The sequence below is a fragment of the Sphaerodactylus townsendi genome, linkage group LG13 (assembly GCF_021028975.2).
Source record: "Sphaerodactylus townsendi isolate TG3544 linkage group LG13, MPM_Stown_v2.3, whole genome shotgun sequence".
Classification (NCBI taxonomy): Eukaryota; Metazoa; Chordata; class Lepidosauria; order Squamata; family Sphaerodactylidae; genus Sphaerodactylus; species Sphaerodactylus townsendi.
This window is the reverse complement of record NC_059437.1, coordinates 35,149,729-35,172,440: the sequence shown is the minus strand read 5'-3', so window position 1 is coordinate 35,172,440 and position 22,712 is coordinate 35,149,729. Positions and strand designations below refer to the sequence as shown.

Below are 22,712 nucleotides of genomic sequence, written 5' to 3'. Positions count from 1 at the left end.
AGTAATATATACTTCATCTTATTTAAGGGGAAAAAATTTAAAGCTTCAAAATAGCTCTTGGAGCAGAGGTGCCTTGCGTGCTTCTGATATTCAGCCAGCATTGAGTAGTGGCTAGAATGTTGGACTACGACCTGGGGGATCCAGATTCAAATCCCTGCTCTGCCATGGAATTTTGCTGGGTGACCTTGGGCCAGTCACATGTTCTCAGTCAAACCCACCTTACAGAGCTGTTATGAGGATAACATGGAGAATCCTGTAAGCTGCTGTGATTCCCCACTTGGCAGAAAGGGAGGGTAACAATTGGGTAAATAAATAAACGTTGGAGGCGCTAGCTAATATGGACCCTCCGGAGTAGCTGCTCTCCAGGATCATAGGCAGGAGTCTTTAATTTTGCCTACTACCTGGTTCCTTTAGCAGTCATAGGTGTCAAACTCGCGGCCCTCCAGATGTTATGGACTACAGTTCCCATCATCCCCTGCCAGCATCATGCTGGCAGGGGTGATGGAAACTGTAATCCATAACATCTGGAGGGCTGTGAGTTTGACACCTGAGCTTTAGCTGGAGATGCCAAGAATTGAACCTGGGACCTTAATCATACCAAGTAGATGCTTTCCACTGAGGTACAGCCCCTCCTCAACTAGTAAGAGAAACAGACATGTTAATGTCCCATCTTGGGGCATCTTGTGTATTCCGTCAACCAACATCCCTAAAGGAAACATGACTTACATTTCTTGGAGAGGGCACTATGCTTCTCCCCAAGCCATGACCTCCTCTTGCCATGCAAATGTCATCTTCAAGGTGCGCAAGATGAGCAGTGCTACTTTGGCTCCTGCTTGTCTCCTCCAACTCTTTTCTCTATTCTTCTCTCTTCTTTTACCCAATCTTTCCTTCCCCCCCCTTTCTCCCTCCCTTTCTCTCTGCGTACTTTGTGAACTGCTGCTGCTGCAATGCCGAAGTCCAAAGTTCAGTAACTTGCTTAAGCATACAGATAAATATGAACCTTGGAGAATTTGCATTGCTCCAATGTAAACAGATAGGCGAGGGTCCCTTTATCAGTTCTGACTCAGGACAGTTGTGGGGGGTCTGAAGCAGCTAATTTTTGTGTCTTGGATGTGGGGGGGTGTTGTAAAGGCGGAATCCACTGACCATTGGCTCTGCGACTTCGGAATCATGGTGTAGCAAAAAAAAAAAGGAGTTTTGCAGCGGAGACTGTACAGCTTTGCGTATTAGAAGAAAGAAAAGGGGCGGGGGGGGAGACCATGGTCTCAAAACTGACTCATCTTCAGGTGGAACTATTGGGAGCCCTTCTGGAATCAGGGCTAAGCAAGGAGACTCTTATCAAAGCCTTGAGTGAGGCAGACCCCTACAACGAGAGTCAACAGCCCGCTAACACTTCCCAAGCGGACAAACAGGAAACCCGTGCAGAAATCGCAGTTCTTGCCAATGGAATGGGGGAGTCTCGGATGTCTGAAGATGAAACATCTGATGATGGGGAAGACTTCACTCCTCCAATAATGAAGGAAATTGAAAACCTGAACCCAGAGGAGGCTGCTCACCAAAAAGCGGTGGTGGAGAGATTATTACAGTAAGGACATCTCCAGCCTTTTCTTTTCCTCTCTGCTTTCTTTCTGGTCTCAGTCCTTCATCTAGGCTCCTGAGTTTCACAGGTGATCTAAGTGTTTCAGACTGTGTTAGAAGTACCCAATCTGAGGCACAACATTTCTCTTATTTATTTTAATATTATTTAAAAATATTATTTAAAAATAATAACAATAACTCTGGCTAGCAAATAACATTTCAGGCCCATGCAGCATGGTTTAACACAGAAAAGTAGCACTTCTTTAAAGTGGGGAAGAACTCTGAAACACTTTCTGCAAGCATCTCCCTCTTTTGGCTGCCATTCCAAAAATGTAGAGGTGTGGGCGTGGGATGTTTCATAGAATTAAAACACTTTCTGAGCTATCTTCACATAGTTTATAAAATCACAGAACATGAGAAAGCACCCCCAACATTTAAAAAAAATTGAAATGAAAAGGAAATCAAAGACATTCACTGGAGGTCTGAGCATTTCACTATTCAAGGGGTTATAGAAACACACAACTGTTGCCCACCAACTTGAGAAACTCCAAAGCTATCTTGCTGTTAACTGCCAAGAGATACACATTAAAGACCAAATGGATCCCCTGCATCCCCCCCAACCCCCCGCAGATTCAGTGTGATTTTTTTAAAACTTTAGTTTGCTATTATTGTAACTATCAACTTTTCAGGGTGATCAGTGTGCTAGATGAAAATCTCTCTATTAGATTTCCTAAATATTTCTGTACTAGCCCCTTTGAAAATTAGAAAACATCTGTGATTTCAGCTCTGTGCTTTTACAGTCTCAGGACCTGGGTGGTAGAAAATGCCATCAATTCACAGCTGATTTATGGCAACCCCATACAGTTTTCAAGACAATAGGTGTTCGGAGGTGGTTTACCATTGTGTGGACTGAAAGAGTTCAGAGAAAACGGTGACCAGCTCAGGGTCACCCAGCAGACTTTATGAGGAGGAGTGGGGAATCGAGATTAGAGTCCGCTGCTCTTAACCACTACACCATGCACCTTATTATCACAGAATTTCTTCTCCCTTCTCATTGTCCTTACTAGTCACAACACATTTAAAAATGAGCAGCCTGATACAAGATATAAATTCTAAGCTTCTCTCACATTTCAGAACATGGCAGTCCCTGTCAATGGGTCTCTGAATAACTAGATGAGAATTCACATGGGGTTTCATTCTCTGAAAAAGTGAGAAGTTTGAGCAAATGAAGAGTCCTTGGGGATCGGACTAAAGGTCACTTATAGTGCCAACTTGTACAGAATTATATTCTGCTAAGTCTGCTGACCAAAAGAGACCTTGGAAGAGTATAGTTATGTTTAGGACGGCACTATTACGGTAGTCTGGTTTCTAACAGTGACCACTTTGATGCTTCTTAGAATCTCAGTAACAGATCATGGAGACAACAACCTTGCTTGTGGAAGCAAATGAAAGACAGGTCAGTGGTTATGGTGTGTTAATGCTAGGGACAAGGAAAGGTTCTACACTCACTGTGATGACCCCAAATTAAACTTAAACCAAAACAACAACAATCAACAATTCATAGACCACCATCAATTTTCAGGAAAGCAAGTCCTCCTTAATATTATGACGATAGATTAAAAATAAAATAAAATAAATGAAACAAAAGAGAATGGAACAGGCAGTTTCTGTTTGTTTGATGCTATGCTTCTTTGTTTATTAATAAATCCCACCATCTACATACCTTCCAGCAGCATAAATTAGCTGTGTTAATTCAAATTTTGGAGCCAGGTCATGGCCGAAGATGCACTAGAAACAAGTTTTACCTGGAAAAGGAAGGTGAGAGGCTTCAGCTTTATCCCAGCCCTTTCATTGCCTCCTCTTCTCTTCCAAACCATCTTCTATCTCCTTTCTTCTTTTAACAGTCATCTTAAAATTTTCTTCCTTGTATTGATGTTCCCTCCTTCATACAATCTCATCACCCCATCTTCTACTCAACATGTCCCCAACTCTGTGTTGAGTTCTTGAGGTCAGCTTGAGTTCTATAGCCTCAGGACCCATCTAGTTACTAATTATCCAGTGGCTTTATTATTTCTCTTTTATCTTATAAATTTATATTTGAAAAGGCTCCAATAAGCTTTTTGATCATTAACTTCTGACTATTTATCAGGTCTGTTCTCAGAGGAAGCCACAAGAGGAGAATGTGTAATTTAGCTTTCCTCTCTTGAAAAAAATTTGGATGGAAAAGGAAACGGAAAGAAGGAAAATGGGCTTTAGAAAAGGGGATCCAGATGTGTGCATTCACACTGAAATTTCATTCTGTTTTGAACCTGAAAGTGACTCTTTAGCCTAGGATGGTTCAAATTTTTCCATTTCCAGCCTGTACAAAAAGGGCATATTATCTAATCCTGGAAAATAAATAAAAGCAATATTTTGTATTTATATAGTACTTTTTCAGAGTTCAAAGTTCTTAAAATGCAATCCTTTCAACAACCTTGTAAGATAGGTCAGTTTTATTATCCCCATGTGGGGGTTGGGGGGGACTTACTAAACTCCCGCCACGATGAAAGATCTGAACCAGACATTACCCAACTCACCCTCTTTAGCCATTACACCAGACTAGATTTATACTTTCTATTTATTTCTTCTCTGACTGCTTCAGCACTAGTGTAAAAAACAGAAGTCCGGTGGAACCTTACAAACTGACAACATTGATTCCAGCATGAGCTTTTATGCCTCTGAGCTGAGCTCCTGAATTCACAAGCAGGAAAGTGTGTGTCTGTACGCTGTATAGTAAAAGCTCTAAAGACCTACATGTTCAAAGACACAAGACATTATAATATCAGAGTGGTCAGTCTCACCCACTCTTGCACTGTCATCCTCAACAGTGTTGCACTTACATCTTTTTTCAGTTCAAAGCCTTCAGGTAAATAATTTGTATGTTTTTTTCTTGTTAACAGAGACACCAGAGTGTGTAGGGCAGTTGTGGCGAACCTATGGCACAGGTGCCAGAGGTGGCCCTCAGAGCCCTCTCTGTGGGCACGTGCAAACAGAGTGCCCCCCACACACACACACACCTGTAGCCTGGCCTGGAACAGCTAAAACATCAGTATTCAAGTTAAATTGCCATGTTGTCACTTTGCCATAAATAAGTGGGTTTTGGGTTGCAATTTGGGCACTTGGTCTCGAAAAGGTTCGCCATCACTAGTGTAGGGACTATGACCGTTTCCAAACAAGGACAAGCTTGCGTGGTTTCTCTGTTAGTTTGGATTCCAATATAGCACAGCAGCAATGAGGCTTCCACATAGAAGGTTTCCCTGGAATTTCATGGCTCCATCTTCCACTCATAGAGCTGCCAACCTCCAGGGGAAGGAAATCAGTTCGAGTGGAGAAAATGGCTGCTTTAGAACTCTATGGCATTATAGGCTGCTGAAATCTCTCCCTGCCATTCTCAAGCTCCTGCCCCCCTCCCCCAAATATCCAGGTATTTCCTAACCTGAAGCTGGTAACCCTATCCCCTCAGTTGGTTTCAAAACCCAGCAATTAAATATGATTATATTGATAGAATGTAATACCAATTGACATATCAGGTACTCTGGATTCTCAGTTTTCTATTCCCCGCAAATCTCTAGCCCCTTTTGTCATGCAGATAGCAAAGGAAAGGCATATCTCTGCCTCTAAAGGGGCTAGATGCTTATTTTTAAAAAAAACACGAGTTTTCAGATCCTGGCACACAGAGTATTTTAGCATCATATTGATATAACAATTTTCATCAGCCAATATTTAAAAAAACCCTGCCTCTCCTCCACGGTGCAGGAAAGAAAATGGCTTCCTCAAAGATAGATCTAAAACTTCCGACATACACAGCAGCCACCCAGGCACTGCTGTGATCTTTTTCAAAACTTTTCAGCACAGTTAGTTTGCAAAGCACCATGATGCGAAGGAGAAGAAGGGAAAAAACACACTTCCCCAAAACACACTTCAAATCCAGGGCACATAATCTGTGTGGAAACAGCCTATTTCAAGATGCAAACCAATACACCTCTGACACATGGACCTTGGGCCCTTCTGCACATGCAGAATAATGCGTTTTCAAACCACTTTCACAACTGTTTGCAAGTGGATTTTGCTATTCCGCACAGCTTCAAAGAGCCTTGAAAGCAGTTTGAAAGTGCATTATTCTGCATGTGCAGAATGAGCCCTTGAGAACCAGTCACACTGGAGAATACTAACGTGTAGGCTCATATGTTTTGCAGTTTTCAATGTATGCTTTCTCTTTATATATTTAAGATTTAAACAGTTTGGTAGAATCATATGAGATGTTTTACAGGTCTTAGAACTGGCCCATTCCAACAGAAAGTTCTTATGCACCAGGCCCACTGAAATAAACAGAAGTCCTCTCAGCCCCCCTTTCCTTTTTTCTGCCCTTCATAATGCCAAAAATCCACTGCTTGTTGCTTCACCTCACAATACAGCTGCCTCAGGATTACAACCAAGAACTTTTATATTCTGCAGCTAATCATATTGCACTCCACAGGCAGGAAAAGAGTAAACACATGCTCAGTTCCATATCATGAGTTCACTCAGCCTCCAGAAACAGTTGGACTTTGGTCTAGAATGCCTACTGATAACACTGCAAGTTTCAAAGTAGGTTTTCTGGCTGAGAAGCACCTCTCCTCATTCTATCCTCCACCCTAAAAGAGCACAAGTGCTTTGCCTTACTAAGGAAAGGAAAGCTAGTCCCAACTACGTAGGTGTAGTGAAGTGGTGCCATCCTGTTCACAGGAAGGACCAGACAGCAGCAATCGAACTTTTGCTTATCGAAGGTTATTGAGGAATGAAGACAACATTTCATTTACATGGAAAGCAGAATATCAGCACTAGTTAAGGGGCCCTGCTCTAGGCTAGGAAATACGATTGGAGGAGTGTTTTTTAAGTCTGAGGAGATTGGGGTTTGGGGAGAGACTTCAATGGGGTAGGTTGCCATAGAGTCCACCTTCCAAAGTAGCCATTTTCTCCAGATGAACTGATCTTTGGAGATCAGTTGTAATAGCGCAGGAGATCTCCAGTCAGATTTCTGAAGATCTTCCCTGTGATGTGCTGCCATAAGGGAGCATTGCCTATGATCAAGGGTGAAGCCCTCATGTGCATCCTAGAACATGCAATGGGCAGGATTAATCAGTGGACAGGGGAATATCACAAGGGGGGGGGAGGTTGATAGCAGAAACTTTGAAATCCACTGTGAAATAAAAAATCAGACATTTTACTATATGTGTATTTTCCATCTCTGTGTTGTTGTTGTTGTTTAATTTATAAATGTGGGGAATTAAATATTCTTATTTCCTGAAGGAAATGTCCAGCTGTTTCCTTCAAGAGTTAACAGAGAATTTAAAGAGAGAAATGAATGGTACAATTAGCTAATATATTTGAAGAGGCAGGATGGAGGTGGGGTGTCACATTTTCTTAAGAGAAACAAGGAGGACACATTTACAACTTAAATGCCCCAGCAGTTTTACTCCTCCTGGTCTTTGTCTTTTTTCTTTTGCTGAGGGTGGCCGTTGCAATTCTGAAATGGAATTGCAACATCATTCCTATTGCTTCAATGGGTATATAGGCCAACCCGAATCAAACAGGGCCAAATTCAACACAGTCAAACGTTGCTGAGGGCTATTCTTACCTTTCTTCCTTTCCGTCCCTTCCAGGTCCAATTTATTCAGTGAAATTAACAACAGATGTAGCTTCGAGGGTCAAAGATCAGGAGTAGTGGAAGTGGTGGTCTTAAGTTTCCCAGTCCAGTTTTGGTCCAATGCAGGAATTCCAAATAGGTTTTAAAAGGGATCAAAGGTCCTTTCTGCACTAAAAAAAGGGACTTTAAACAGTACCATCTTGCCCGGTGAGAGAAAGAAAATGGGGGGAAAGGGAGTGTAAAGAATGAAGACAAAGGAGGATATTCAAAGACAGGGTAAGGGAGAAAATTTGGGTAAAAGAGGCTCATTACCCACAGAACACTGAGAAGGACCCCACCCTACCCCAATGTTGCCTTCCCAGTTCTCAGGATTGGGCTTCCTTTTAATGCTAACAACTTGATATTTACTTTTCATTTAAATTTGAGATGCTGCTATAAATTATCAACCAGGCTCTTGTTCCCTTTGAGTTTATAACTAACTACCTGGGTTACTTATTGTTCAGGTAACAAAAGGGAGGTGAGAAAGACCTTAAAAAGCAACCTCGGAACACAGCAAAGAGAGAAGCAAAATGGATGCCCCCGAGAGCCATCCATGATCATTGTTTAGGGGAGCTGAAGACAGTAGATTGAGGCCACTGATGGGTAGGAGGGTGCTACCAGTTTAAGTGATTCTTCATTCAACTAAGAGCTGATTTTAGTCTCCAGCATAAGCTTGATTGTAGCTTCACAAAGAGTATAAAACTAGCACTCAGATTCATATTTTACTCATATAATCAGACAGACATGCAAAAAAACCCTGGTTTTGTTTCCATTTTTTCTTTATTTTTGTTGTCCCATTTTAAATTATTTATTAGATTCCTCTATCTTGCTTTTTGTTTTCTCTTTCCTTACTGCAAAGGCTGGAGTTGATGCCAGGGCCATCCAAACCAGCTAGGTAGAAAGGCTGGCATGTGCTAAGAATCTCTCATTCCAAACTTTTCATCTTCCCCTGTTGCTTTGGATGCCCTTCTTGATGACAGTCACAGGCCTGACATTAGTTAGACACCTGGGCCTACATTTTTCTGATTACTGACCTGGGGTGCTTCAGATTGCTTCAGAAAGAGAAACCAAGGCACCAGGGGAGATGAAGGATGAGAAAGATTCTTATTCCAGACTAGACATCCTCCTGGCTTGGCTGAACCAATCTCAGGCATGTATGTATTGGGGGGGGGGGGGGGGGGGTTTTTTACAGTTACTTTAGTTCTTCTTCTCTTTCCTCTGATCTCTAAGTTATGTGCACTATAACAAAGAGATCCTAATATTATCAGATGGCAGTTTGAAAGTTAATGCTTGCTGTCTCTGTTTTGTTATTTGATTAGTATTTCAATTAATACCCCTACTAATTTCCTTCCCCCCATATTTCCACATCTTCAGATTGGGGCTAGCTCAGACCATGTAGTACCTGACTCCAAGAGCTCTGTTTCAAGGAACTCTGAAGCACACTTTCAGAGTGGGCATATGGCTACTTTAATGTCATCACCTAAAATATTACCAGTGGTGTTATGCACAATACCAGGATAATTGGATGTCCTTTACAAAATATGAACTCATTTACAAGCTGGCCACCCTCCTCCATCTACCCTTGGTACCAGGCAGTTATATCAGATTGATGCAAAGACTCTGAAAGACCAAGTGTTGGATTGGGTAACTTGGAAATGTTACTCAGGTAGGTCTCAATGGAGCTACCCTGTAAGTCTGTACTATTGCAGATTCCAGTGTCATCCCAGTACAGTGGGGTGTCCCTTATAAATCTAATTTATTTAGATGTGGCTGTATGCAACTGAGCTACCTCCACAGTCCAAGAACAAGGGCGCAATTAAGCCTACATAACTTCCCTGGGTCCCCATCTCCCTCTGTACACTTAATTAGAGTTGCTTACATTAGTTGCCTCACTACCTGTCTTCCAAGCATATTTTTCTTTGTCCTTTCTGCATTCCAAGGAATAGCCTCCAGCTTCCAGACTATCTGCATAGAGAAACAGGTTTCTTCCCTTCTAGTCCCACCTCCTTAAATCCCACTCACTTTTGGTCTACCAAATTCAGCTCCGTCCCCTTCTTATCTCTTGAGGTTACATTGCACGTACTTCCCTGGCTGACATGTTTGTGATGGCTTCTGCAATGGTGTTGGCTTTTCAGGCTCTTGAGGAGCCAACCAGTAGAGGAACCTGGGCCCTGAAATACCCGTGGCTTGGTAATACAGTAGGAAAGGCATAAGGATAACAATTCATGGAACTTTTACGCTACAACTTTTATCCCAAAACTTTAAACATTTCACTTATACCCCTGTATGGGGCTGGTTCCAGAGTGTGGCAAGAATATTTAAAGAATCCATGATATCAACATCATCACTACATACAGAGCATCCAAAGTGGCCTAGATCAGCACATCTTACCTATATCAGGCTATGGGAGCTCTAGTGAACTAGTGTTACCATTGTGTTCTGTGTTAGTTCATCCAAACTAAGTCCCATCCCCAGGTGTGATGTTGATGGGCTAGAGACCCACTTCACCCATAAATGATTGAAATGCTGGGAAAGGCTCGCCTTTTGATCTTGTATGTGATGTGTTCAGCACAGCATGTTGAATAGACACTGCTGTAGGGACCTTGAGTGATCTGTACCCCAAGAAAAAGGTCATTCGCACAAAGAGCAGAGGGTAAAACATATTTCAAAACAATGCATCATGATTATATATTTCAGTAGGTTAAAAAAGAGAAGAAAATCAGCACTTCAAGTCTGCCATTTGATCCAGGCAGGCATTACGAAATTGACAAGATAATGCAAAGTGGAACCAAATAGAGCTGGTTAGTTGCTCCGGAAAAACCCAGGCTGCACCAGTAAGAGAAATAAGGGTGTTTGCACAGAGCTAGCAGGTGTGGACTTTGTCCTTGTTAATTGCAGTCTTTGGGACACTACAGTTGTTGCTCAACCCTCCCACTTCAACAGTTTGCTACATTTCCTTCCATCCCCCACTCTCAAACCCATCAGTCTGTTCCTATTGCTGTGCTGGGAACTATTTTTAATTAAATAAAAACTTGCAACCACAGTAAAGAGAACAGAGGGTGGATTTAAGGGAGGCCTGGCACCAGGATCCCTCAGCTACTTTGACATTCCACAGGTAAGAAGCATGCTGCTAAAGTTACCCAGAAGCTAGGTGTTCTTCAACACACACACACACACAAAATTTTAAAAGGAACAAATTAAAACCTTAAGGTCAGATTTAGGAATATCAAAAACAGTGGAAGAATCACATTGAATCTTTGGCTTACAGTTGTTCAGAGCTCTTGCTACATAAACCTTGTTTAAATGCTGAGACTACTATGAGTGGGAGATATAGGGGGGCATTTAATTTCACCTCCCCCACCATTTCCTCTTTCTCTGGCAGTTCCCTCAGCCTCTCCCATTTTCCTGCTTCTTTCTCTCTTTCCCACTTGCCAGTCAACCTACCTTTATCTTCTCCATCTTCAGCTTTCTCATCTTTTGGCAGCAAAATTTGTCCAGGTTGTATGGTACTGGCTGAGCTGAACCCAATTGCATGGTGGGAAACATGCAAGGACTGCAAGAAGATACCTCCTTTTCCACAATATTCCCTGCACGTATTTCCTGCTCCCCACTTTCTGGCAGTCCCCAATCCTTGTCTTTCCCTGCATTCTTCCCTTCCTACCCACCAACCTGCAAATGTATCTGCCCCCCCACCCCGTCTTCAGTTATATTTATTTATTTCATTTGTATCTGACCCTTCTTCACAATGGGAATCCAAAGCAGCTTACAATATTTTTCTCTCCTCCAATTTATCCACACAACAACCCTATGAAGTTAATCTGGGAATGTGTAACTGGCCCAAAGTCACCCAGTAACCTTCCACAGCAGAATGTGAATGTTAACCCGATCATTCAGAACTTAGTATGACACTCTAGTCTAACCACCAACCCATACTTGCTTTCATTGAGTGGATGGGATTTGTTATAGATCAGTAGCCAATCCTGGATGAGTCACGCAAGTTATGTGGTTTCAAGTTGCCTTTGGCTGCTGCTAGTCCTAGCCCTGTCAAAAACGAAAACAACCATGAAAAGGTCTTGCTTCCTCTCCCTACCTTATAGTAAGAAACCAAGGCTGGAAGGCTAGCAATACTTGTGGTTGCCTTCCAGCCTAACAACAGCCACTGAGGACATCCATTTCTTAAAGCTACAGGCACTTATTTTATCTGACTGGTTTTTTTTAAATCCCATGTATTTATTAATTTGGACTTCAGATTTATCTGCAAACCTGGGTGTTTTTTTCAGGTTTATAGGAACATCTATTTTGTCAGTTCAAAACCCCAATCTATGAATTTAAGTCTTCACAGATGTTGAGAATAAAACATATTTATTCTTATAATACAGAAGAGAATAAGCAGGAGATTGGAAAGCCATTGGTAAGCAGCAGGTCTTTGGACCGCAAGAGTGTGTGTGTGTGTGTGTGTGTGGGTGTGTGTGGGTGTGGGTGTGGGTGTGTGTGTGTGTGTTTCAGGAAGCTATGGTTTAGACTTTTGTAAGATATAATTGAACTTGAACCAAGGCCTCCAGCAGTAGGATCTTTATGGTTTGGAATCAGAAAAGGGACCTGACTTCTACTTTCTGCTGCACTTCAGTTCCATCGCTAATGTCTCAGGATTGATAGAAAACAAGTACCTCTTTCATGTAATACATTCTCTGTTCTTTCCAGAGAGGACCCCTGGAGAGTAGCTAAAATGGTGAAGTCCTACCTACAACAGCACAATATCCCCCAACGGGAGGTAGTAGACACCACAGGCTTAAATCAATCCCACCTCTCACAGCATCTCAACAAGGGCACTCCCATGAAAACTCAGAAGAGAGCTGCCCTCTACACCTGGTACGTCCGCAAGCAGCGAGAGGTGGCCCAGCGTAAGTACAGCAAACAGCAGCTTTATCGCCAAAAACATAACAGAGCAATGTCAACCATCTACTGACCAAACAAATGCAGCAAGCATAACAGCAGCTATGGTCCAACATACTTTGTTACATCTCAAAGAATTTGGGTACATACCTCTCTGTACTATGGTCTCAAAGCAGAGTAAACTGCTGTGGTCATGTGGAAGAAAAGTGTGCCCCAGAACTTGCTGTAAGTCAGCAGTTCCAGAACTGTGCACTGGGGCATACTAGCATGCTGTGAGAGAATTGCTACTCTGCTATGAGCAATCAAATAAGTGAATGCTCTTGTGAATCTTCATAGGAGGCTGCCTACTGCATCTCTGCATGATTTACTACTCTGGCCTTGTCTCTGTTTTAGTCAGCCTCCACTGAAGTTGCTGATCAAATCTCTGCATAAATTCTCTGATAAAGATTCTTCTCCTTATAACAGTGATGGCGAACTTGGAGCCCTCTCTGTGGGCACGCGCACACAGAGTTCATCATGAGGTGCAGAAAATCATCCCCCCAACACACACACATCTAGGCTGGCTTGGGCCACTGAGAGTGACGTGTGCGCACCGCAGTGATCAGGGAAGACTCGACTGGCGGGCCTGGTGCCTGTGCTCCGGCTTGCTGCTGCCCGGGTTGGCACTTTGTGATGAATAAGTGTGTTTTGGGTTGCAATTTGGGCACTTGCTCTCAAAAAGGTTCGCCATCACTGCCTTATAATCAGAAGGCACACCTAAAAGAATATGCCATGCAAAAACAGAAGAGGGCAGCCAGCAGTGCCCCACTCTAGCACAGCATAAACCTTTTGAGGTGCAACAGTGAAGCAAGCCTCCTGTTTTAATTAAAAGTAACAAATGTGCATCATATGAATGCAGAAGACAGGTGTGTGCCCCACTTTGTTCCCTGTTTATCCAATTTTCTTGCAATAGAAAAATATTTCAAGAGCTGTACATCAAGTTACAGTTTAACCTCCTCCCACCTGAACTCTATGGAAGACTTGGCTTCCAGGAGATGCAAGAACATAAAGATAACACTTTTTCCTTTGCAATTCCAGAATTTACACATGCCGGTCAAGGCATGATGGTGGAAGATTCAATGGGAGATGACTTACCAACCAAGAAAGGCAGAAGGAATCGCTTCAAGTGGGGTCCAGCTTCACAGCAAATCCTCTTTCAAGCCTATGAGAGACAGAAGAATCCTAGCAAGGAGGAACGAGAAGCATTGGTGGAGGAGTGTAATAGGTGATTGGGGGATAATGCAATAGGACAAAAAGACGAAACAGCAATTGCCTATAATTGTGGAATGGAACCTTCATGTGGAATGGACCCCCCCCCCCCATGACTTTTCAGGTGTCAAACTAGCTGCATGAGGGGGGGAAGTAACCCTTTTGGCACTTGATAAGCTGTGGGAAACAGTTAAAAGTGCCTCAGCCCATCATGATGTGGCATTTTAAAATTACTTTAATCTTGAAGAAACGGCCACATCTAGTTTTGCTCTTTGTCTCAGCTCATGATCCTGTATGAACTAGCACAGGCCTCACCCAGATTGGAAGTGGCAGTCAAGCTGATTCAGAGAAGCTTGTCCGCCATCTTCTCCCAGGAGCCCCTTATGAGCATCCAGAGATCACGTGGCATTCCTCAGTGATAGAATCTGGAAGGAAAGATGTGGTGTCAAAAGTACATAAAGTCTCTCACTGTCACCTTGAAAAGAAGGCCAATCCTTGGAAGTCAATAGTGATCATAATCCCTTGAATCTGAATGAGATTATTCCAGGGGAAACAGCTTTGCTTCATAGGTTGCCAAAATGACACATCTATGGCCTCTCTTGGCAGGGCAGAGTGCATTCAGCGAGGCGTCTCTCCTTCCCAGGCCCAAGGGCTGGGCTCAAACCTGGTCACTGAAGTGAGAGTTTATAATTGGTTTGCCAACCGCAGGAAGGAGGAGGCTTTCCGGCACAAGCTAGCCATGGACAGCTACAATGGCGCACAGCCCAACTCTGCTCCCACCCTGGCTGTGCACAACTCCTCCCTCCAGCCAGCAGCACCTCTCTCGCCAAACAAAGTCCATGGTGAGCATTGAATATGGAGAAAACTGGGGGTCCTAATGCTGTTTAAGTACAGTGGTTGGAAGGGATGGGGGGATCAACCAAAAAAGAGTGCCATTTTATCTAGATATGCTGACTCGATCGTATTTTAACTCTACAGGGTTATACATTTAGATTTGACTCTGGTAGCCCCTTGGAGACCAGCAAGAGTAATACATGATTCACAAATGTCTCACAACAACTCTTTTAGGCAGGTTTGGCTCTGAGGGAAAGCAATTGGTCCACGGTCACACTGCGGGATTCATGGCTAAGTGTGGTTTTGAACCTTGATCTCTCTAGTCCCAGTCTGAAACCACATTGCCTCTCTGAGCAGGTGGCCTTGAGCAGGTTTGTTTGCTTTTTCTTTGTTCAAAGAATAGATACACAATTAATACCCTCTTTCTCCAACTGCATGATTACATGACAGCTGCTGAATGCTGGGGCTTGATGAATGAGCAGCCTCCTGTTCACTTAGCCCTGAAACTTAGCAGTATAGTACAAAATATCCTCACTGCCTAATGTTCCTTTTCTGTGGATATTGGGGAGTTCATGGATATTTCTGCAACCTTGCTCTGAGGTCGTGGCTGTGGGGAGGGGGCTGTGGCTCAGCATCCACTTGACATGCAGAAGTTTCCTGGTTCATTCCAGCATCTCCACTTAAAAGGATCAGGCAGAGGTGAAGCTACAAGGGGACCAGGGAGTGCACGTTGCACCAGGCGCGTGCCTGGGGTGGGGGGTGGAGGCGCAAAAATTCAGGTTTGTGTTTTTTGTATTTTTAGTGTTTTTCAGTTTGTGGCCTGCAGGGGGCGCAGTTTTTAGGCTAGCAGCACAAAAATTACAAGGTATCTTTAGGAGACTCTCCTGATGATACCACCCAGGTTTGTTAAAGTTTGGTTCAGGGGGTCCAAAGTTATAGACTCCCAAAGGGGGTGCCCCATCCCCCATTGTTTCCAATGGGAGCTAATAGGAGATGGGGGCTACAGCTTTGAGGGTCCATAAATTTGGACCCCATGAACCAAACTTTACCAAACCTGGGTGGTATCATCAGGAGAGTCTCCTAAAGATACCCTGCAATTTTGGTGCTGCTAGCCTAAAAACTGCGCCCCCTGCAAGCCACAAACTGAAAAAAACACTAAAAAATACAAAAAACACAAACAAACATGGGGGGGCACAAAACTCAGATTTTACACCGGGCTCCATTTTCCCTAGCTACGCCTCTGAGATCAGGTAGTAGGTGATGTGCAAGACCTCTAAACTGAAACCCTGGAGAGCTGCTGCCAGTTTGAGTAGACAATATTGACCTTGATAGACCAAGGATCTGATTCAGTAAAAATAATACAAGCAGCTTCATATGTACATTCAGAGCCCAAAATCACTTTCAAAAAGCAGCAAACAGGGCTGCTTTTTAAAAGTGCTCAGGCTCAGACTTTGGCAATCTCACAGTGAAAAGCAACTGTCCCCGATATCAAACTGGTGATCTCTGAGACAGGAATCCAGCGTAATTGACAGAAAAGCAAATGGTTAAAAAAATACTCCCTGACTCTTTATTTTTGTTTTTAGATCAAGTTTCCCTGCAGCAACAAAACCTCTCCTTTTCTGATTCTGGAATGAGGTACAGTCAGCAACCGGTCAGTGAAACAGATTCATCTAATGGCAACCAACATGGAGGGAATAATTCCATCGTGACGACCCAGACCATCCTGCATCAAGTCTCTTCCCCTGGTCTGTGTTCAGCTGGATCAGGCTCATCTGCAGATACTAAGCTGGTAAGTTGGTCTTGGTGAATTCTGGGAGGCACAGAATAAAAAAGAAGACCCCTCTGACACACACTCAGACACAATGATTTGAATCCCAACCAAGCTGACAATTTCCACTGATTCTCCTTTCCCACTACAATCTGCCCACCCCCACGCCCAAACACACCATGTAATTTTTCACTATCCGTCTCCTGTTCCCCAGGAGCAGCTTTTTGTGGAAATCAGTGGGCTGCAATGGAAGGGAAGAAAGTGGAAATCAGTGGGCTGCAGTGGGAGGGGGAAAAGTCCTTTTCTTGATCCAATTTGGATGTAACCCAATAGCCTCCTAAAACTGAGGAATGGAACCTTAATAAGTTTGCATTATAAAAAATAAAAAAGCATAACTGTTTCCAATCACACACAAAAATGTTCCCCATTGGACAATGCTGTTAATTCCCACTTCTATAGTTTTTTGTTGTAGAAAGTAGTTGCTACCTTTTTTCTTTTTCACCATCTCAAAACACCCCAAGGTGAGTTATTACTATTCTCATTTCTAAAATGGATACTTAAAGCTGAGAGCCTCTTATTTGCCAAAGAGCACCCAGTACATTGTTTTCTGAATTTATATTTGATACACGGGCATGTCAGAGTGTCAGCAATAATTCTGGAATCTTACCTTAGCCACTATTTCAGTTCCCAACTGCAAAGGCTTGTCCTCTTACCAAGCTTCACCTGTGGCGTTTTCACACCTTTTTCTTGTCCATGCACAGATCTCCATTCCCGGGGGCTCTCTTCCTCCAGTTAGCACCCTGACGCACAGCCTGGAGCAAAACCCCCTTGCACTGAGCCAGCAAACCCAGAATCTCATCATGGCATCCCTTCCTGGAGTGATGGCAATTGGACCAGGAGACACATCTTCATTAACACCAACGTTCACTAATACAGGAACCTCCACACTGGTAATTGGTAAGACTGTATGTGAAAAATCCTGATGGATTTAAAAAGTATGGGGGCTGGATGGGTGTTGCCATGTTAGTATTTCCACCTTAGACACCCAAATCCCTTAGCCTACCTGATTACAGGATTACTAATAGAGGGGAAATGCATAGACTTGCAGCATTGCATTAGCCCCAGAAAAGACAGTAATGGAAAAGAGGAAGACCCAACATGAAATGGATTGACTCAGTAAAGGAAGCCACACCCCTCAGGTTGCAAGACCTGAGCAAGGCTGTTAATGTTAGGATATCTTTGAGGATATTGATTCATAGGTTCACTATGAGTCAAAAGCAGCTTGACCACACTTAAAACACACAAGGGGAGAAACAATATGCTTACTGAACTTTCTGTCTTCCAGGCCTGGCCTCCACCCAAGCTCAGAGCGTCCCTGTGATCAACAACATGGGAAGCAGCCTCACCACCCTTCAACCTGTCCAGTTCCCCCAGCAGCTGCATCCATCTTACCAGCAACCTATTATGCAACAAGTCCAAAGCCATCTCAACCAGAGCCCGTTTATGGCCACCATGGCCCAGATCCAGGCTCCACACAGTAGGTTTGCAAGTCAGTAAGGCAAGAGTGAGAATTCCATAGTATTTTTCAAAAATGCATAATGAATTGTGGACTTCACAACTACCACAAGATGTGGGGGCAGTGGCCACTAAATTGGGGCTTTGACAAAAAGATTAAGACATGTTCATAGAGGACATGATAGCAAAATGGAACCTCCATATGCAGAGAAGAAGAAGAAGAGTTTGGATTTATATCCCCCCTTTCTCTCCTGCAGGAGACTCAAAGGGGCTGACAATCTCCTTGCCCTTCCCCCCTCACAACAAACACCCTGTGAGGTAGGTGGGGCTGAGAGATCTCCGAGAAGCTGTAACTAGCCCAAGGTCACCCAGCTGGCATGTGTGGGAGTGTACAGGCTAATCTGAATTCCCCAGATCAGCCTCCACAGCTCAGGCGGCAGAGCTGGGAATCAAACCCGGTTCCTCCAGATTAGATACACGAGCTCTTAACCTCCTACGCCACTGCAGTGTATATTTGAATACATGCCATCATGTAGAAAGAAGCTGGCAGCAAAAAATATAGTGGCAAGGTAGTTTGCCTACTGATTAAGATAATATACGATACCCCCATATACACTGCCCTGAGATGCTTGGAGCAAAGAGGTTGGAAACCTACATAATCAATTGAGCATGGAGCATCAGTGCTCCAGGGTCTCAGGCTGACGTCTTTCATATAATCTGTTACTTAATACTTTTAACTGAAGATGTTGGGGATTGAACCTGGGACCTTCTGCATGCAAAGAAGATGCTCTGCCTCTGAGCCACAGCCCTACACTGTTATTAAATAATAATCAGATGACAAAGGAAAACATACATTCTCCCTCCCTTTCAGAATCTCTGCAGTTCACAAGTTCTTGTTTTGTTATGCCTAGCTCTCTACAGCCACAAGCCAGAGATGACACAGTATACCCACACTGGCCTTTTGCCACAGACCATGGTGATAACAGATACAGCCAACCTCAGTGCACTGACCAGCTTGACGCCAACCAAACAGGTAACAGAGATTTATGGAAAGGCCACCAAAAAAGCAGAGAGTTTAGCAATACCTTGAAGTGTAGAGGTGCATAGAGAGAAAACCCAGTCTGCCTGCCAAGGTGTGCAGGTGCCAATTGGGTCAGGTGGTGCAGCCCTTAACCATGCTGCTATACACACAAATTCTCAAGTATTTCCAGTGCAAATTCAGCAGGGAAGATGCTGATTCAAACTGGCAACTCAGCAGTGGAAGATTGATTAAGCAAGAATGATTAGTCACTAGAAAAAGCAGTATGTTCTTCTATAGGAGAGTATCAAAAGGAAGCTGGAGAAGCAATTTTAACTTAACAGGGTTGCTAGACCTAGATTTTCTTCTATATTTAAATGTTTTTACCCTGCAGGGGAACCCAGAGCAGTTTACAACATTGACCTCCCCTCCTCAATTTTATCTCAAGATAACCACCCCATGAGATTGATTAGGCTGAAAATGTGGGTTTGGCCCAAGGCCCCCAGCAAGCTTCCAAGAGACTTAAACCTGGGCTTCCTAGATCCTAGTCAGCCACTCTAACCATTACACTATACTAGTTCTCAAGGCCTGGTCTACACATACAGTGGAAGAAAGTATTAGAATGGGCTACTCCCCTTCTGTCTACACATACAGCGGAAGGAGGTATTAGAATAGGCTGTCATAGATGGTATAGGTCAATTAAGAGCTAGTGTCATTTGTTTGCAATATGAATAGCCTTTTCTTGACTTTATTTGGAAGGGATACGTTGATTGTAAGTTTTGTATATTAATTTTTTGTTGTGTAGACCAGATTATTGCCTGAAAAAGGTGCTTTGGTCCTCAGACAAAAACTTACTGATGCTCTGTGCTCCCAAAGATGTGCAGTTGGTCTCAACCAGAGCCAGGGCCTTCTCTGCCCTGGCTCCAGCCTGGTGAAACTCTGTCAACTGACACCAGCACCTTGCGGGACTGTAAACAATTCTGCAAGGCCTGTAAGACAGATGTTCTACCAGGCTTTTGGCTGAGGCCACCAGTCAATTCCAATCACATCTGCCAGACTCCCAACAACTATCCACTGACACGCTGTTGTCACTCTGCGTTGTCCCCTCTTCTCCCCCCGCCCCCATATTTGGATAGTCTTTCTGAGAAGGGGGCCTGTATCGACATAAGATAGGTGCTTTTCATAGGTTTATGTTGTTATTTGCCATCTGAGCTCTTATTTTACTGATGTTAGTCAGTATGCCTTCTGTTATAAATGTTTTTAAATATATCTGTATGGTGCCCTGAGCCCAGCTATGGTTGGGAATGATGATGATGATGATGATGATGATGATGCCACAGCAGGGTCTATTTTTAATGCAATACTAGACATTTTTCAATATTATGAAATTCCCATTCCATCAATCTATCCCCCAGCAGATAAAGATACAACCAATGTTGTATCTTCATTTGACAGGACTTAATTTGAAACAGTCAAGGTAACATAGTAGTTAGCATACTGGATTTGGTTAGAGAGACCCAAGATCAAACCTCCACTTGGCCATGAATTGACTTTGGCCAATCACTCTCCTTCTGGTTAACTTACCTCATAGTAGTTCTGTGAAGATAAAATGGGCAGGATATTACTTAAAACATGCTGAAATCTATGCGGAATGGCCCTCAAAAAAAACCTCAAATATAACATAGCACAAACTTTATGTGAATTTCCCTCAGATATTTTCATCGGACTCGGAGACCCACACAGAGGCTGGAATGCACACACCGCCAACACAGGCCTCAACCATCCACTTGCAAAGCCAAGAGTCCACCATTCAGCACCTTCAGCCAAGCCACACCCTCTCCTCAAGTCCTGCAGGTAAGAGTGCTAATGTCTCAGAGTATGCAATTGCAGCCTCCCACCAAAATATGACCCTTGCCTACAAATAGTATGGTGGGCTTTCGGTTTCTGGCTTCTGTTCCATTCCAAGTCCTTAATATTGTATTCTCACTATATTTTGACATAACAAATTAAGCCTAACCCTCAGTAGAGAAACCAAAGTCCATTCAGTGTTTCCAAGGATTTAGGAAGGATTGCCTTTATCAGGTCTGTGAAAAAAAAATTCTAGTAGCAGTACACATTCATACTTTCAAGAAACCCCAGGTAGTGTCCCCAAGATGATCCCACAACCACAATAAGACAGTCTGGTGTAGTTAATCACTAGACTAGGATCTTAGAGCCCCTGCTTCAAACCCCCATTTTGTCATGAAGCTTTCTGAGTGACTTTGGGTCAGTCACTTTCCTCCAGCCAAGTCTACTTCACAGAGTTGTTGTTAATATAAAATGAAGACATAAACTGGTCTGAGCTCCTTGGAGGGAGGGATAAAAGTATGCAAGATGGATGGATGGAGGTAGTAACTGGCCAATTGTTACCTAGGAAGTTTGAGGGTCCCAATGACACACTATGACAGCAATCATAAGAATGCTTTCCTGGGAGTGAGCCATATTGAACAGAATCGGACTTACTTCCAAACAGACCTGTTTAAGATCACTCTGTTACTCCAAACTTATTTTGCCTGTTGTTCACTTTCGTAGCCCAAAGGAGACCCTTGCAGATTGGTCTTTGTTCTTTCTAAGATGTACCAAACAGGCACAGCTTCTTTCCTCCATTCCCTAAGCTCTGTCTTGCATTTGGTAGCCCACTAGGCATCATATCCCATTCACAGGCAGATTTCTCCAGAGGAAAGTTTTATCCCTTTCACATAGTTATTATTTTTCTAGAGCAAAAAGCCTTAACTGCTAACCTTATATGAACCCAGTTTTGGTTTTGGGAGGGGTATCACTTAATCCTTCCGGGGGTATAGAAAGCAAAGGTCTTCAGTGGAAAAGTTCCTGCGGGTAAATTCATGTCATGTGTTTCTCCCCCCCATAAGTCTCCTCCAGCAACCTGGTACTTTACCAGACCTCTGACTCCACCAACAGTCACAGCCACTTGCTACCATCATCTCATGGTGTTGTAGAGACTTTCATCTCGACACAGATGGCATCCTCCACTCAGTAACCATGGTGACCAGATAATTGATCCTAAAGAGTAAAGTACCCGGAGCTCCAGGCTTTACCCATGACGCTTCCCATGGAGGAGGGAGGATCAGCAGACATCCACCTGAGCAGATGTTTCTTCCGTCTCCTCCACTTGCAGTATACATGGCCCATTCCACAGTCCAAGAACATACCTGTGCCAGGTGCAAATATATACAAAAGGAAAACACGTACTGCCATGTGTCTTTTCAAACAGGTGATATTCTTTGCTCTACAGTAAATCTCTTTTCAAGGTAGGACTAAGAAAAAAGAGATCAGTTTTTGCTGTTTCAATGGGTCAAGGAAGAGCCAGTCAGCCTCACAGCAGTCAGCCTCACAGCTGCAGAAAAAGGAAGGCTGGCCTAGAACAGCCGGAAAAGAAGGTCCTCCTTCACACACATTAATGCTTTTGGCAAGCCAAGCTGGTCTTTTTCTGTGGGCAGGTACTACAAAACAGCTTACTTGTTCAGAGCTGCAGCAGAACACAGCATAAGTCCAGGGCCATGGCATTTCTTGTTGTCAGGCCTCAGCCCATAGTGACTTGAGCAGATATGATGAAGTAGCATCACCTAAGGAAGAAACTCCAGGAAGAAGAAGAAGAGTTGGATGTATACCCCCTTTTCTCTCCTGTAAGGAGACTCAAAGGGGCTTACAATCTCCTTTCCCTTCCCCCCTCACAACAAACACCCTGTGAGGTAGGTGGAGCTGAGAGCTCAGAAGAACTGTGACTAGCCCAAGGTCACCCAGCTGGTGTGTGTTGGAGTGCACAGGCTAATCTGAATTCCCCGGATAAGCCTCTACAGCTCAAGCGGCAGTGGAATCAAACCCGGTTCCTCCAGATTACAGTCCACCTGCTCTTAACCACTATGCCACTTCTGCTCCTTTGGTCAGAGGAAGACCAAACAAGGAACAAATAGGTCAGAATACCTAATGTTATACTCTTAGAAATGTTTCTGAGTCAGGACTGCTCACCTACCTAAGCAACTAGGAGCTTCAGAGGAGGCTTCACACAACATGCATCCCTCCACAGTTATTTCCCCCCAGAACTATATGAACCTCAAGCTGCTTTCTTCAGTTTTCACCAAATACTCTTCAAATGC

At 43.5% G+C, this 22,712-nt stretch overlaps 1 protein-coding gene across 1 annotated transcript; it reads left to right on the top strand.

Annotated features, from left to right (window-relative positions):
* Nucleotides 1–1,044: 1,044 nt before the first annotated feature.
* HNF1A (HNF1 homeobox A) lies at nucleotides 1,045–22,176 on the top strand. The gene is made up of 10 exons (XM_048513771.1): nucleotides 1,045–1,585; nucleotides 11,984–12,183; nucleotides 13,253–13,439; nucleotides 14,030–14,265; nucleotides 15,841–16,046; nucleotides 16,787–16,982; nucleotides 17,371–17,562; nucleotides 18,452–18,573; nucleotides 20,271–20,412; nucleotides 21,468–22,176. Exons 1-10 carry the CDS (start codon nucleotides 1,260–1,262, stop codon nucleotides 21,593–21,595), a joined length of 1,935 nt encoding a protein of 644 aa, XP_048369728.1. The 5' UTR covers nucleotides 1,045–1,259; the 3' UTR covers nucleotides 21,596–22,176.
* Nucleotides 22,177–22,712: the final 536 nt, after the last annotated feature.

Coding starts and splice junctions, on each gene's coding strand:
- HNF1A (XM_048513771.1), top strand. CDS start 1,260: ATGGTCTCAAAACTGACTCATCTTCAGGTGGAACTATTGGGAGCCCTT. Junction 12,184..13,252: donor GCAGCGAGAGGTGGCCCAGC/GTAAGTACAGCA, acceptor TTGCAATTCCAG/AATTTACACATGCCGGTCAA. Junction 18,574..20,270: donor GCTTGACGCCAACCAAACAG/GTAACAGAGATT, acceptor AATTTCCCTCAG/ATATTTTCATCGGACTCGGA.